Raw genomic sequence first — 12,647 nt, 5'->3', positions numbered from 1 at the left:
GGTGAAAGCCGAGGGTAGATTCCAAGAAGGTTGGTCTGGTAGTCTCAGTGGGCCAGAAGAGAGTGTCTGAGTGAAGCGCAAGGGTCAGAGCCAGAGTATCAGTCCTGGAGGGGTCAGCCAAAGCAGGGGTCAATACCAATGTCAGTCCGAGTGTAGTCAAGGCAAGCAAGGGTAAGTTCCAAGTGGCAGATGAAGAGAGTGGTCAGGCAGGCAGAGGTCAGTACCAGAGATCAGTCCGGCTAGGTACTACCTGAGTAAGGATGCAGGAACACATGGAGATTCAGGAACAAGGAGACGCTGGAACGAGGAGACACTGGAACTCAGGACAAGGCAAACTACTACACCACAGTGTCGACCCGATTGCCAAGACGAGGTCCTGGGGACAGGACTTTGCTATATTTAGGGCTCTCAAGTGATGTCATCAATCAGTGCCCATCTTGGTTTTCCCGCGCTTGGCCCTTTAAGTTCAAGCACGTCGGCCACGCGCGCGCCTAGGGGCGGGACCTAGGCGGCCGAAAATGCAGAGCCCTGACGGGAGCTCTGCTGTGAGGCCTGCGGCATGGAGGAAGCTGGAGAGGGCCGTGGTGAGCGACGGGGACAGTGGGAACTGGCGGCAGCGGCGAGACTGGAGCTGGTTGAGGGCAATGCGAGGTGAGCAGGCCCAGTCGCGGCACCCACGTGGCTGGGACGCGCAAAAATGCGCATGGCTGGACCCTTTCGAAAATGCGCACGATACATGCAAGGCCCGGTCACAAAAATAACTCCTGAATTTTACACGCGCAAGCCTTTTAAAATTTGCCTGTAAGTGCACTTAACGTGAGTAAAACCTGTTGATAACTCAATGGCTCACTTACTTGGAGCAGAGTGGGAAGGAACTGAGCAAAGGCCCGATCACGTCACCAGGCGTACATTGCAAAATCCCCCCCCCCCCCCGCGCATGAGTCCCGACCCGCCCGCACATGCGCACGCAAGATCCATAACATGCACATACTGACATGTGCATGTTATAAAATCAGCGTATCCATGTGCGCGCACCGGGAACCACACACATGGACATGAGCCTTTTAAAATTGACCCCTTAATGTGGGTAAATAGCTTTTGAAAATTGCTACAATAGTATTCTACATTTAGAACATAAGAACATAAGTTTTGCCATGCTGGCTGAAGCCCAACATCCTATTTCCAACAGTGGCAATCGAGATCCCAAGTACCTGGCAGGATTCCTAAATTCAATAGAATACATGCTGCTTATCCCAGGGACAAGCAGTATATTTACCCAATTCTACCTTAAAAATGGTCTATGGACTTTTCTTCTAGGAACTTGCCCTAACCTTTTTTAAACCCAGCTACACTAACGTCTTTTACCACATCTTCCAGCAATGAATTCCAGAGTTATTTATGCATTGAGTAAAAAAGTATTTTCTCCTATTTGTCTTTATTGCAACTCCATTGCATGTTCCCTGGTCTTTGTACTTTTTGAAAGCATAAACAACCAATTTGAGCTTATCCGTTTCAATCCACTCATTATTTTATACCCCTCTATCATATCACTCCTCCAGTCATCTCTTCTCAAAACTGAGGAGCGCTAATCTCTTTATCCTTTCTTCTTAGGGGGATTGTTCCATCCCTATTTATCATTTAAGTTGCCCTTGTCTGTACCTTTTCTAATTCTACTATATATTTTTTGAGATTTGGTGACCAGAGCTGCACACGGAATTCAAAGTGCGGTTGCACCACGGAGTGATACAGAGGCATTATGATATTCTCTGCTTTATTCTCCATTCCTTTTCTAATTCTACTATATATTTTTTGAGATTTGGTGACCAGAGCTGCACACGGAATTCAAAGTGCGGTTGCACCACGGAGTGATACAGAGGCTTTATGATATTCTCTGCTTTATTCTCCATTCCTTTTCTAATAGCTCATAGCATTCTATTTGCTTTCTTAGTTGCTGCCACATACTGGGTAGAGGATTTCAGCATTATCCGTGAGGATGCCTGTTTCTTGGGTAGTGATTGTCATTGTTTAAACTTGCATTCTATAGTTATAATATGGGTTCCTCTTCCCAACATGCATCACTTTGCACTTGTCCACATTAAATGCCATTTGCTATTTGGATTCCCAGTCTCCCAAGGTCCTCTTGCAATTTCTCACAGTCCTCTTGTTATTTAACAACTTGTGTCATCAGCAAATTTGACCATCTCACTTGTTATTCCCATCTCTAGATCATTTTCAAATGTGTTAAACAGCAGCAGTCTCAGTACAGATCACTAGGGCACTCCACTAGTCACCTTTTTCCAATGAGAAAATTGACCATTTAGTCCTACTCTCTGTTTTCTATCTTTTAATCAGGTCTCAATTCACAATGGAATATTGACTCCTATCCCATGATTTTTTCAAATACTTTCTGAAAGTCCATTTTTATTCACAGCTTCAAAAAATTTAGATTAGTGAGGCAACCTTCCCTTGGCTAAACCCATGTTGGGCTTCTCCTATTATACTATGAATATCTAAATGTTCAGCAATTTTGTTCTTTATAAAAGGTTTGATCATTTTTCCCAGCACTGAAATCAGACTCACTGGTCTGGAGTTTCCTAGATTATCTCTGAAACACTTTTTAAAAACTGGTGTTACATTGGCTATCCTCTTTTACATGCGGAACTCTTGAAAATTCACCTGTAAAGTTTCTAAGCTTTTTTAAAAACTCTGTGAGAGCTTCTACAAACCATCTGTCTATATCAACAGCTAGAAAGAAAATACAGACTGCTTCTTGCACATGCTCAGACTTTACAGTGGGAACTGTTTGGTGTCACTTGATTCAGATAGCAGCTATAGGCTATTTAAATAGATGCTGTACCATGATTTGTCCTCTGGCTGATCTCTTTGCCAACTTGTCCTGCTTCAGCTCTGACAAGACAGAGAGGTCACAAAGCAAGAGTTGGTTGCTATAGTTATCAGTTTTTTGTTTTTTTTATTAAGCAGTATACAGCCATAAACTTCAATGGGCCATAGACTTGAATTTGAACCACAGACAAATGAGACATTTTTTGCTTCATTTGTAGGATTCATCCATTCATTTTGGGGAGGTCCATGAATGAAACAAATATGACATCATTTGTTGCATTTTACCCATTTGTTTCAAATTAATGCACATCACTAAAGGACAAGGAGGGTAAATAATCTGAGACAAAACCTATGGAGTACCTGCAGATTTTTTCCAATCCACCAGTAGAAGACTGTTAGATTGGCATTCCTGGGCTTTATGATGGCTGTCAGATTCACTTCTTGGTTTCTGCCAACAACTGGCACCAACTCAAGGTACAGAGCCTGTAGAGGAGCTAAACACAGATTGAAAAGATTATTAATGAGATTTTAATTTATCAATATGTTCTGGTTTACCTTTCATTCAGTTCTAGTTATACACTAGAGAAGATAATTGCAGACTTTTAAATATCACTGGCACTTATCAGGCTAAATTCTATCCAGCTAAGTCATTATCTGGATAAAACTTATCCAGAAAACTTAAGAAAACTCCAGTGAAAGTAAGATCAGTCCAGATAATAGAAACCCCTCCACAACCTACCTCCAAAAGTTTAGTAATGTTGCAAGTCTAGAAGCCCAAAAAAACCTCCCTCTCTAATCCCCTTCCCATGCCAGAAATTATTTCCTAAATTCATCCAAAGTCCCCATCAGGAGGGCACCTTCTTCTCCTTTCTGTCAGCACTACCTTAACCCTCCTGTCCCATTCAGACCTCCCAAATCCTTTACTGTAACCAGGAGCTCAAAACATAAGTCCAGCTACCACCGGTATCCAGCATTGCTGTCAAAGCAGTACTCTGATAGGATTAGAGCAGGGGTAACAGAGGTTGGGGAGGGGAGGGGTGGGTGTCCTTTTGATAGAGACTTTGGCTGAACTTATATTGACTTTTGGCATGGGGGAGGAGAGAGGATGGGGATTTTTCAAGCCTATAGGCCTTCAACAATACATTTTTTGAGGGGCTTAGGGGAGAGGGGATCAGCTGGCTGGGCCAGCCTTACTTTCACTGGCATGGGGGACTGGTGGATTGGGCCTGGAGGTCTGATTAGCTGATTTTATTTTCCCTAGTACTTTTTAAATGACTATATCTTTTAAATATAGCCAGTAAGTTAAGTTATCCAGGGACATATTCCTAGATAATTTTGATACCTAACTGGCAATATTCTAAGATAGCAGATTAGGTTTCAAAGTTATGCAGGTATATATACTCAGATAACTTTATTCATTGATATTCAGTGGGATATTTCTCCCGTTCAATATTTCAGATAATGTTTTTGGCAGATAAGTTATCCATTATTTTTTTTTAATATCAGCTTGTTTATGTTTCTGTGGTTTACACGTTACATATAGCTACCATGTTAATTAAATTGCTGAGTCCAAGGTCATAACTAATAGGATTTTTAATACAGAGGAGGAGGAAAAACATTTTGAATATATATTTTTAATTTTTTCCCCTCAGGTATTGTTTTGTTTAATGTTTATTTAGTTTCTGTAGAATGCAGAAAAGAAATAAACATTGAATCTCCTCCCCAAAAAAATAAAAACAAAAAATTGAAATAGTGACTCCCCAGGCCACTCTACATCCTATCTCTCCCACCCATTCCAAAATCTTCCCAGGGGCAGTAACCTCCCCAGGCCCACATACCCTATCAGTGAAGGTTCAGGTTGATGCAGGCAGCTTGAGGGCTAGGCCTAGGCCCAGTGCCAGGACCCAGCTTGGAGGTTGTGTCCCAACACTGAGGCCAGGGCCTAGCACCAGGATCAGGCACAATACTGGACCATGACCATGAGATCATGACCCACTGCCAGGGCCTTAGCCTAGGTTCAGCCCAATGCTGGGGCACAGCTTGGAGACTGGATCCTGTCACCAGGATCTTGGCCTAGGCTCAGATTAGGCCTGATGCAGGAGCTTGGCCCAGAGGTTGGATCCTGTTACTGGGCCTTGGTCTAGGACCAGGCCTGATCAGGGGTCCGGCCTGAAAGATGGGTCCTGACACTGAGGCCTTGGCCTAGGCTTAGTCCCTGTCCCAACATCAGGATTGTCTGGAAGTTGGGTCCTGATGCCAAGCAACTGGCCTAGGCTCAGGCCCCAGTGCAATGCCAGGGCCTGGAGTGGAGGCCAGGGTCTGAAGCTGAGGCTGTCGCCTGGGCCCAGGCCTGATGCTGAAGCCCAGCCTGGAGGTTGAGTTCCTTTGCTAAAGCCTTGGCCTAAGCCCAGGCTCAATGCACGTGACCTGCCAGAGACTGGATCCTAACACTAAGGCCTGGACCCAAGCTCAATGTCGGTTCCCAGTCTGGATGTCAGATGCCAACACCTGGAGGCCAGGTACTAAACCTTCAGATATCTTCTTTGGTGGAAGTCTTCTTCTTAATGGCCCCCTCTGCTTGGAGGACGTGTCAGAGTGATGTCTCTCCTGCACCTTCCTTTTGAGCGGAGGGTGCCATTTTGATGTTCAGCTCTTCATTTTAATGGTTGTATATCAAAATGACGCCTTCCACTCAGGGGGAATTCACCACAGATATATCACTCTGGTTCATCCTCCAAGCCTGGGGCACCATTTTGAAAAGGACTTCCACCAAAGAAGATGCCTGGAGACTTAGTCTTCAGTTTACACGCATGGACCTGGGCCTTTGCTGAGGCCTAGGGCTTGGCATCAGGACCCAGCAATCAGACTTGAGCCTGGTGTTGGGCCTGAGCTTAAGCCAAGGTCCTGGCGATTTGACCCGGCCCAGAGGTCAGCTCCATTGCTGGGGACTTGGCCTAGGCCCAGGCCTGATGCCTGAGGGATTTTTTTCCCTTTTTTTTCAAAGGAAAACAAAAAAAAGTAAACAAAATTTCATTAGTTTTTCTACCATTTAATTTTGAAAACATTATAAAATGAAATAGGAAATGTCAATTCAATTCCTATTTTGTTTCAAATTAATGTACATGGTTAATTTTTACTTCAGCACTAGCAACCCCTGTCTGTTTTGCTTGCATAAGAACATATGCATTAAACTAGACAAAAAAAAAAGAACACTATAAACAAGTCAGAAATAGTCCTGTTAAGGAGTAAGTTAAGGAAAAGAATGTCTTGAGTTTTACCTAATAATGGATTGAAATGACAAACACCAAATTGAGAAATATAACTAAACACAATATGTGACTCCAATATTTAATGCAGTACTATCACATGAGGGCATTCAGCCAATCAGTTACCTGACTGAATGAACATTTCAAGGCCTCTCATGAATTATGGGTTTATGCAAGAATACAAAAACAGAAGGCAGAAAAATGATGAAAGAGGAAAGTTTATTTTTCTCAAGTAGTATTTTCAGAGACAATAAGGCACAGTAAAGCATAGAATTCAATGCTATGAGTATGGTCTGTTGAGTTAGATGATGTTTCCTATGCATCATTTGAGCGCCTACCATACTGGTCTTATCAAGAGAAATTTAAATCTATCATTCATGTAATTTTTCATTATTACTATTAACCTTAGTCTATAATCAGTTCTTAATTGATCATAGTTGGAGATTAAAACAAGCACAGAGCTACACACATCTTATTAGAGAACCACGGTAATAAGGTTGGCCTACTCAGGACAGTCGATTGCAATGGTGAACTGCTTTTGTGTGCCTCTTAGTGAGACCTAGGGTCCTGATGACATCATTTATTTTACATGAGAAGTTAGTTTGGATTTTAGATTTGGACAACTCCCTTAGTGAGATTAAGGGTTGTGGTTGGTGGAATTAAGGATTTTTAGTGTTTTTTGTATTTGCTGTATTATGTTATATTATTTATTTTATTGTTATATTAATGTATTACATTGTAAGGTCCATATTCAGACAAAGTCCGGATAGCAAAGTTAATCAGATAATCTTATCCGGCTAACTTTAGAGGTAAGGTCAAAAGGGCAGCCACACTATGTTAAATTTAGCTGACTATGCTGTTGATACATGGATCTATAGAGGGAATGCATTGGCAGATTATGCAGCACAAGAGGTTGCTCAGACAACTTGTCAGCCAGCAGTAAAGGAATTAGTACAGACTAGAGCACAAAAGGACACAGGATTACGAACAGTCCAGCAATTGCAGGAATCAGCAACAGCTGAAGAGAAAGCGAAGTGGAAAGCTGCAGGCTGTACATTTACTAAAAATGTAGGCTGGGTGCATCCAGCAGGAACTTTGTGTTGTGCTTTGAATGTTTTAAATCTGATGTTACATGAAGCTCATTGGCCTCTACATAACAGTTCCAATATTAATATACACTAATGTTAACCGGCTAACTTTAGGACAGCTCTTTGGTCTGACAAGACTTAACCAGCTATGTTAACTGGCTAACTCAACTCCTCCCAGCTATGTCCCCAGAATGCCCCTAAATTATCTGGCTAAATTCTAGCTGGGTAACTTATTAGCCAGCTAGAATTTAGCTAGTTAAGTGCCCAAATATTCAGATGGCTAACATCTGAATTAACCGGCTAAATACTTCTAAATATAGATCTTTATATGTATTACTTTATTGTGTTTATAATATAAACTGTTTGTGTCCCCTTTTTTGGAAATGGCATATGTATACAGACTTGTAGCACAGTGCCCTATAGAAACCCTCAGAACACCTTAATAGACCAGTCCCAGCAGTCTGAACTCGGCCTACCTTAACACAGGGCATTCTGGGTCCAGGGAGTCTCCTCTGAGCAGGAATTAAATGTAGGCTCAGAGGAGAGCAAGAGAGGCCCTGAGGAAGATAAGGAGAAGGCAGCTCCTTTTAAATACTGCTTGGTTGTGGTGATTGGTAAGAAGTATTGTTGAAGTAAGCTGCTTCTATGTACCTTTTGAGTGTATGTAATAAAAGTGTGCAAGAGAAAACAAGAGTCCAGACTGTAATCTGTCCTTCAACTAGCCATAGACTGCTCATGCTCTGTGACATATGGTGTCAGATCGGGGATATTCTGCACTAAGCGATTGCACAGGTACAACGGAACTTGTGATGGAACTGGGTGGTACAGATTTTCATAGGAGGAAAGGAGTCCATTCACTGTTGCAAATAGGAGAGCAGCACCCTTCTAGCATGGCTAACCCACTTACTGAGGGCTTGTGGCACAGGAAGCGAAGGGGATAAAGCTAGAACAAGAGGTCAACACTGAGGCGGTGGTAGAGGTAGAGGTCTGGAGCCCAGAGGTCCACCATACGAATAGTCAGACCAGTTTGGGGAAAACTGGACCACTACCCATCAGCAAGAGAAAGAGACTAAGAAAGGCAGGACCTGCGAGAAAATGGATTTCTTGGAGATTCAGCCTGGAGAGGACAAGCTACAATTAAGATCTGTGAAACAGACATTCTGGGAAATTGGACTCTGGAGTTAACCAGAGTGAGTCATCCAGAGAACCAAGAGGCCTTGAGGCAGTACAAGAAAGCTTAATCTAGAATCCCAAAAGTTTAGGGGAAGGGTACCTTGGTAGAAGAGGGAACTACCCTAGATACCTTAAGGTAGGTGGGGGTCAGATTGGAAAAAAGGTTGAGACAGGACTCAAGGGAAAGCTTGGTGGGGTCCTACTGCTGGATATAGCCCTGGTAGGGGTAGATTCTCAATTGGGTAAGTTTGAGCTGAGGGAGAGAATATGTGGAAGAGTGCCCTATAGAAACCCTCAGAATATCTTCAGAGACCGGTCCGAGCTGTCTGGGCCTGGTCCACCTTGGATTTTGGCATTTTGGATCCAGGGTGTCTCTTATGAGCAGGAATAAAGTGTAGGCTCAGAGGAGAGCAAGAGAGGCCCTGGGGAAAATGAGAAGATGGCAGTTCCTTTTAAATACTGCTTGGTTGAAGTGATTAGTAAAAGAAGTATTGCTGAAGTAAGCTGATTCGATGTAATTTTTGAGTGTATGTAATAAAAGTGTGCAAGAGAAAACGAGAGTCCAGACTGTAATCTGTCCTCCAACCAGCCATAGATTGCTCGTGCTCTGTGACAAGGCCTAAATAGAAACAGATATAAGGGAAAAGAAAGCTCAGTGAATCAAGCCTGTAGCATTCATAGCTATCGTATAAAGCCAAAAAATCCATAATCAAAGAAATTATTACAAGAGGGAACCAGGCATGCCAGTGAGCAAACCAAACTACATTTATGACAGATTCAGTTCCATCTCAGAATTCAATTGCCTGTCTCAAACTACTTAATTCTGAAATGAACCTATTCTTTAAATTGTTCATTGTGGTGTGTTGCTTTTTATGCAATAGTATTTTTCAATGAGTTTGGGGCTGGAGGGATGAAACAGGGAGCAAGAGAGAGAATTCTCCTCCAACACACACAAAAAAAAGAGAAACTATAAACAAATCAACTTACAGTTCACCTGGACAAACAGCACAGTCTCATCATGCCCAGCAACATTCTCCGCCTTAACAGAGACCCTGTAGATCCCTGGGTTCTCATAGCGGTGCCGAATAGGTTCACCTGTCAAAGTCAGGTTCACATAAATAGCCTTGAAACCATCTCCAAGGTCCACCTGGTACTTAGTATTCAGAATATCACCCTGTCAGAAAAGATAGAGCACACAATTACTTGAACAATCACATTAAGAAACTTTGAGGTCCATACTGAGGCACTGTGAGGCTTGGATAGTTAGCCAGATAAACGTATCTGCCTAATTTAGCCCATATATTCAGTGGTGCAGCCACGTCACTGACTATATCAGCTAACTTTAGGACAGCTCTATGGGCTCTCCAGAATTAGCTGGATAATTTATTTGGCTAACTCTGAATATCAGAGTTAGCCGGATAACTTATCCAGCTAACTCAACTCCTCCTGAAATGCCCCAAACTTATTGGGCTAAACTCTAGCCGACTAATTTATTATCCAGCTAGAATTTAGCTGGATAAGTGCCCAAGTCTTCATTTATCCTGATAATTTCTGAGTTATCTGGCTACGTGCTTTTGAATATGGACCTCATATCTGTCATAGTAGAATTATTCTTTATTTTATTCCCATTACAGCCTCTATGTTCCACAATTCTTACTACAGGAGAGCACTATGTCATTACAAAATGTACCATATAATTGCCTTATTCCTCTTAGTCTGAACTCAAGCTAATTAAAACTTTATGCCCAAATTATAAGAGGCCTGCGTTTGTAAAATCCAGAGCTTACATGTGTGGCTGGGGCATGTGCTCGCCGAGCAAATTTTAGAAATGGCCCGGCCACGTGTGTATCCCCTGATACACGCAGAAGTGCTGGGCCATCGAAAAGGGGCAAACCGGGGGGTAGGGTCTGGGTGGGAGCTGAATGGGACAGCTGCTATTAGACCTTGTTCCGGGGAAGCGTGCGCTGACAGCCGTCTGGTGCGCCAAATTTACTTCTGCTCCAAAGAAGCAGTAAGTATTAAAACAAAAAAGAAATCTAATAGGGATGTGAATCGTGTGCCCTATCGTCTTAACGATTGAAATCGTTTGTCAGGAGAAGAAAATCGTGTTTGGCACGATTTTTTAGTTAAAAAATCGTTAAAAATCGTTTTTTCCGATTAGTGCGCACTAACTCCCAGTTAGTGCGCACTAACTGAAAATGATACAATTTGACACTTTTCAGGTCAGTTAAGGTCAGTTTAGGAATGAATATGTATTCCAATTGGCTGCCCTCTTATTTATTCATGTTACCAAGGTTCCCACTGACAGTATATGGGGGATGGGAAATGGAAGCAGTTGGTAGCTTGACAAAAAAAGTAATGTGATCAGTCAATGTGACTAGAACTTGTGCCCAGGGGTGTTGTGATCTTCCTGCACACAGTGCCCTAACCCTGGCACCAGGGGTGTTGTGATCTTCATGTACACAATGCCCTATCCCTATTAATACCAGGAGTGTTGTGATCTTCCTGCACACAGTGCCCTAACCCTGACACCAGGGGTGTTGTGATCTTCATGTACACAATGCCCTATCCCTATTAATACCAGGAGTGTTGTGATCTTCCTGCACACATTGCCCTATCCCTATTAATACCAGGAGTGTTGTGATCTTCCTGCACACAGTGCCCTAACCCTGACACCAGGGGTGTTGTGATCTTCCTGCACACAGTGCCCTATCCCTATTAATACCAGGAGTGTTGTGATCTTCCTGCACACAGTGCCCTATCCCTATTAATACCAGGAGTGTTGTGATCTTCCTGCACACAGTGCCCTAACCCTGATACCAGGGGTGTTGTGATCTTCCTGCACACAGTGCCCTATCCCTATTAATACCAGGAGTGTTGTGATCTTCCTGCACACAGTGCCCTAACCCTGACACCAGGGGTGTTGTGATCTTCATGTACACAATGCCCTATCCCTATTAATACCAGGAGTGTTGTGATCTTCCTGCACACATTGCCCTATCCCTATTAATACCAGGAGTGTTGTGATCTTCCTGCACACATTGCCCTATCCCTATTAATACCAGGAGTGTTGTGATCTTCCTGCACACAGTGCCCTAACCCTGACACCAGGGGTGTTGTGATCTTCCTGCACACAGTGCCCTATCCCTATTAATACCAGGAGTGTTGTGATCTTCCTGCACACAGTGCCCTATCCCTATTAATACCAGGAGTGTTGTGATCTTCCTGCACACAGTGCCCTAACCCTGACACCAGGGGTGTTGTGATCTTCCTGCACACAGTGCCCTATCCCTATTAATACCAGGAGTGTTGTGATCTTCCTGCACACAGTGCCCTATCCCTATTAATACCAGGAGTGCTGTGATCTTCCTGCACACAGTGCCCTATTCCTGATACCGGGGGTGTTGTGATCTTCCTGCATGCAGTGCCATATCCCTGATACCGGGAGTGTTGTGATCTTCCTGCACTCAGTGACATATCCCTGATACCGGGGGTGTTGTGATCTTCCTGCATACAGTGCCCTATCCCTAATACCAGGGGTGTTGTGATCTTCTTACACACATCCCGGTATCAGGGATAGGGCACTGCGTGCAGGAAGATCACAACACTCCTGGTATCAGGAATAGGGCACTGTGTGCAGGAAGATCACAATACCCCTGGTATTAGGGCTAGAGCACTGTGTGCAGGAAGATCACAACACTCCTGGTATTAATAGAGATAGGGCACTGCATGCAGGAAGATCACAACACCCCTGGTATCAGGGATAGGGCACTGTGTGCAGGAAGATCACAACACCCCTGGTATCAGGGATAGGGCACTGTGTGCAGGAAGATCACAACACCCCAGAGGAATGAGGGTCAGGCAGCTCCCCCCTGTCTGTGAAGCCAGCCTCTCACTAGTAATGCAGGGAGGGAGCTGTCTCAGCCTTCACCATCCTCCCCCCCCCTCACCCACACACCATTCACTGGCTGGGACATGGGGGAGGGGAGGAGTGAGGGTCAGGTAGCTCCCCCCTGTCTGTGAAGCCAGCCTCTCACTAGTAATGCAGGGAAGGAGCTGTTTCAGCCTCACCATCCTCCCCCCCCCTCACCCACACACCATTCACTGGCTGGGACATGGGGGAGGGGAGGAGTGAAGGTCAGGAAGCTCCCCCCTGTCTGTGAAGCCAGCCTCTCACTAGTAATGCAGGGAGGGAGCTGTCTCAGACTTCACCATCCTCCCCCCCCCCCTCACCCACACACCATTCACTGGCTGGGACATGGGGGAAGTCAGGAGT

At 44.1% G+C, this 12,647-nt stretch overlaps 1 protein-coding gene across 3 annotated transcripts in view; it reads right to left on the bottom strand.

Moving 5' to 3' along the window:
• Positions 1 to 12,647, bottom strand: part of SORCS2 (sortilin related VPS10 domain containing receptor 2) — a 1,741,628-nt gene that overhangs the window by 65,404 nt on the left and 1,663,577 nt on the right. For all 3 annotated transcript variants that reach the window (XM_029591638.1, XM_029591649.1, XM_029591657.1), the window contains exons 19-20: positions 9,359 to 9,545; positions 3,205 to 3,338 (exon numbers count right to left, since the gene is read on the bottom strand). In XM_029591638.1, coding sequence (XP_029447498.1) covers positions 3,205 to 3,338; positions 9,359 to 9,545 — 321 coding nt within the window. The remainder of the gene's footprint in view (positions 1 to 3,204; positions 3,339 to 9,358; positions 9,546 to 12,647) is intronic.

This window comes from Rhinatrema bivittatum, chromosome 1, assembly GCF_901001135.1.
Source record: "Rhinatrema bivittatum chromosome 1, aRhiBiv1.1, whole genome shotgun sequence".
In the NCBI taxonomy this organism is placed as follows: domain Eukaryota; kingdom Metazoa; phylum Chordata; class Amphibia; order Gymnophiona; family Rhinatrematidae; genus Rhinatrema; species Rhinatrema bivittatum.
This window is presented reverse-complemented; position numbering and strand designations above follow the sequence as displayed.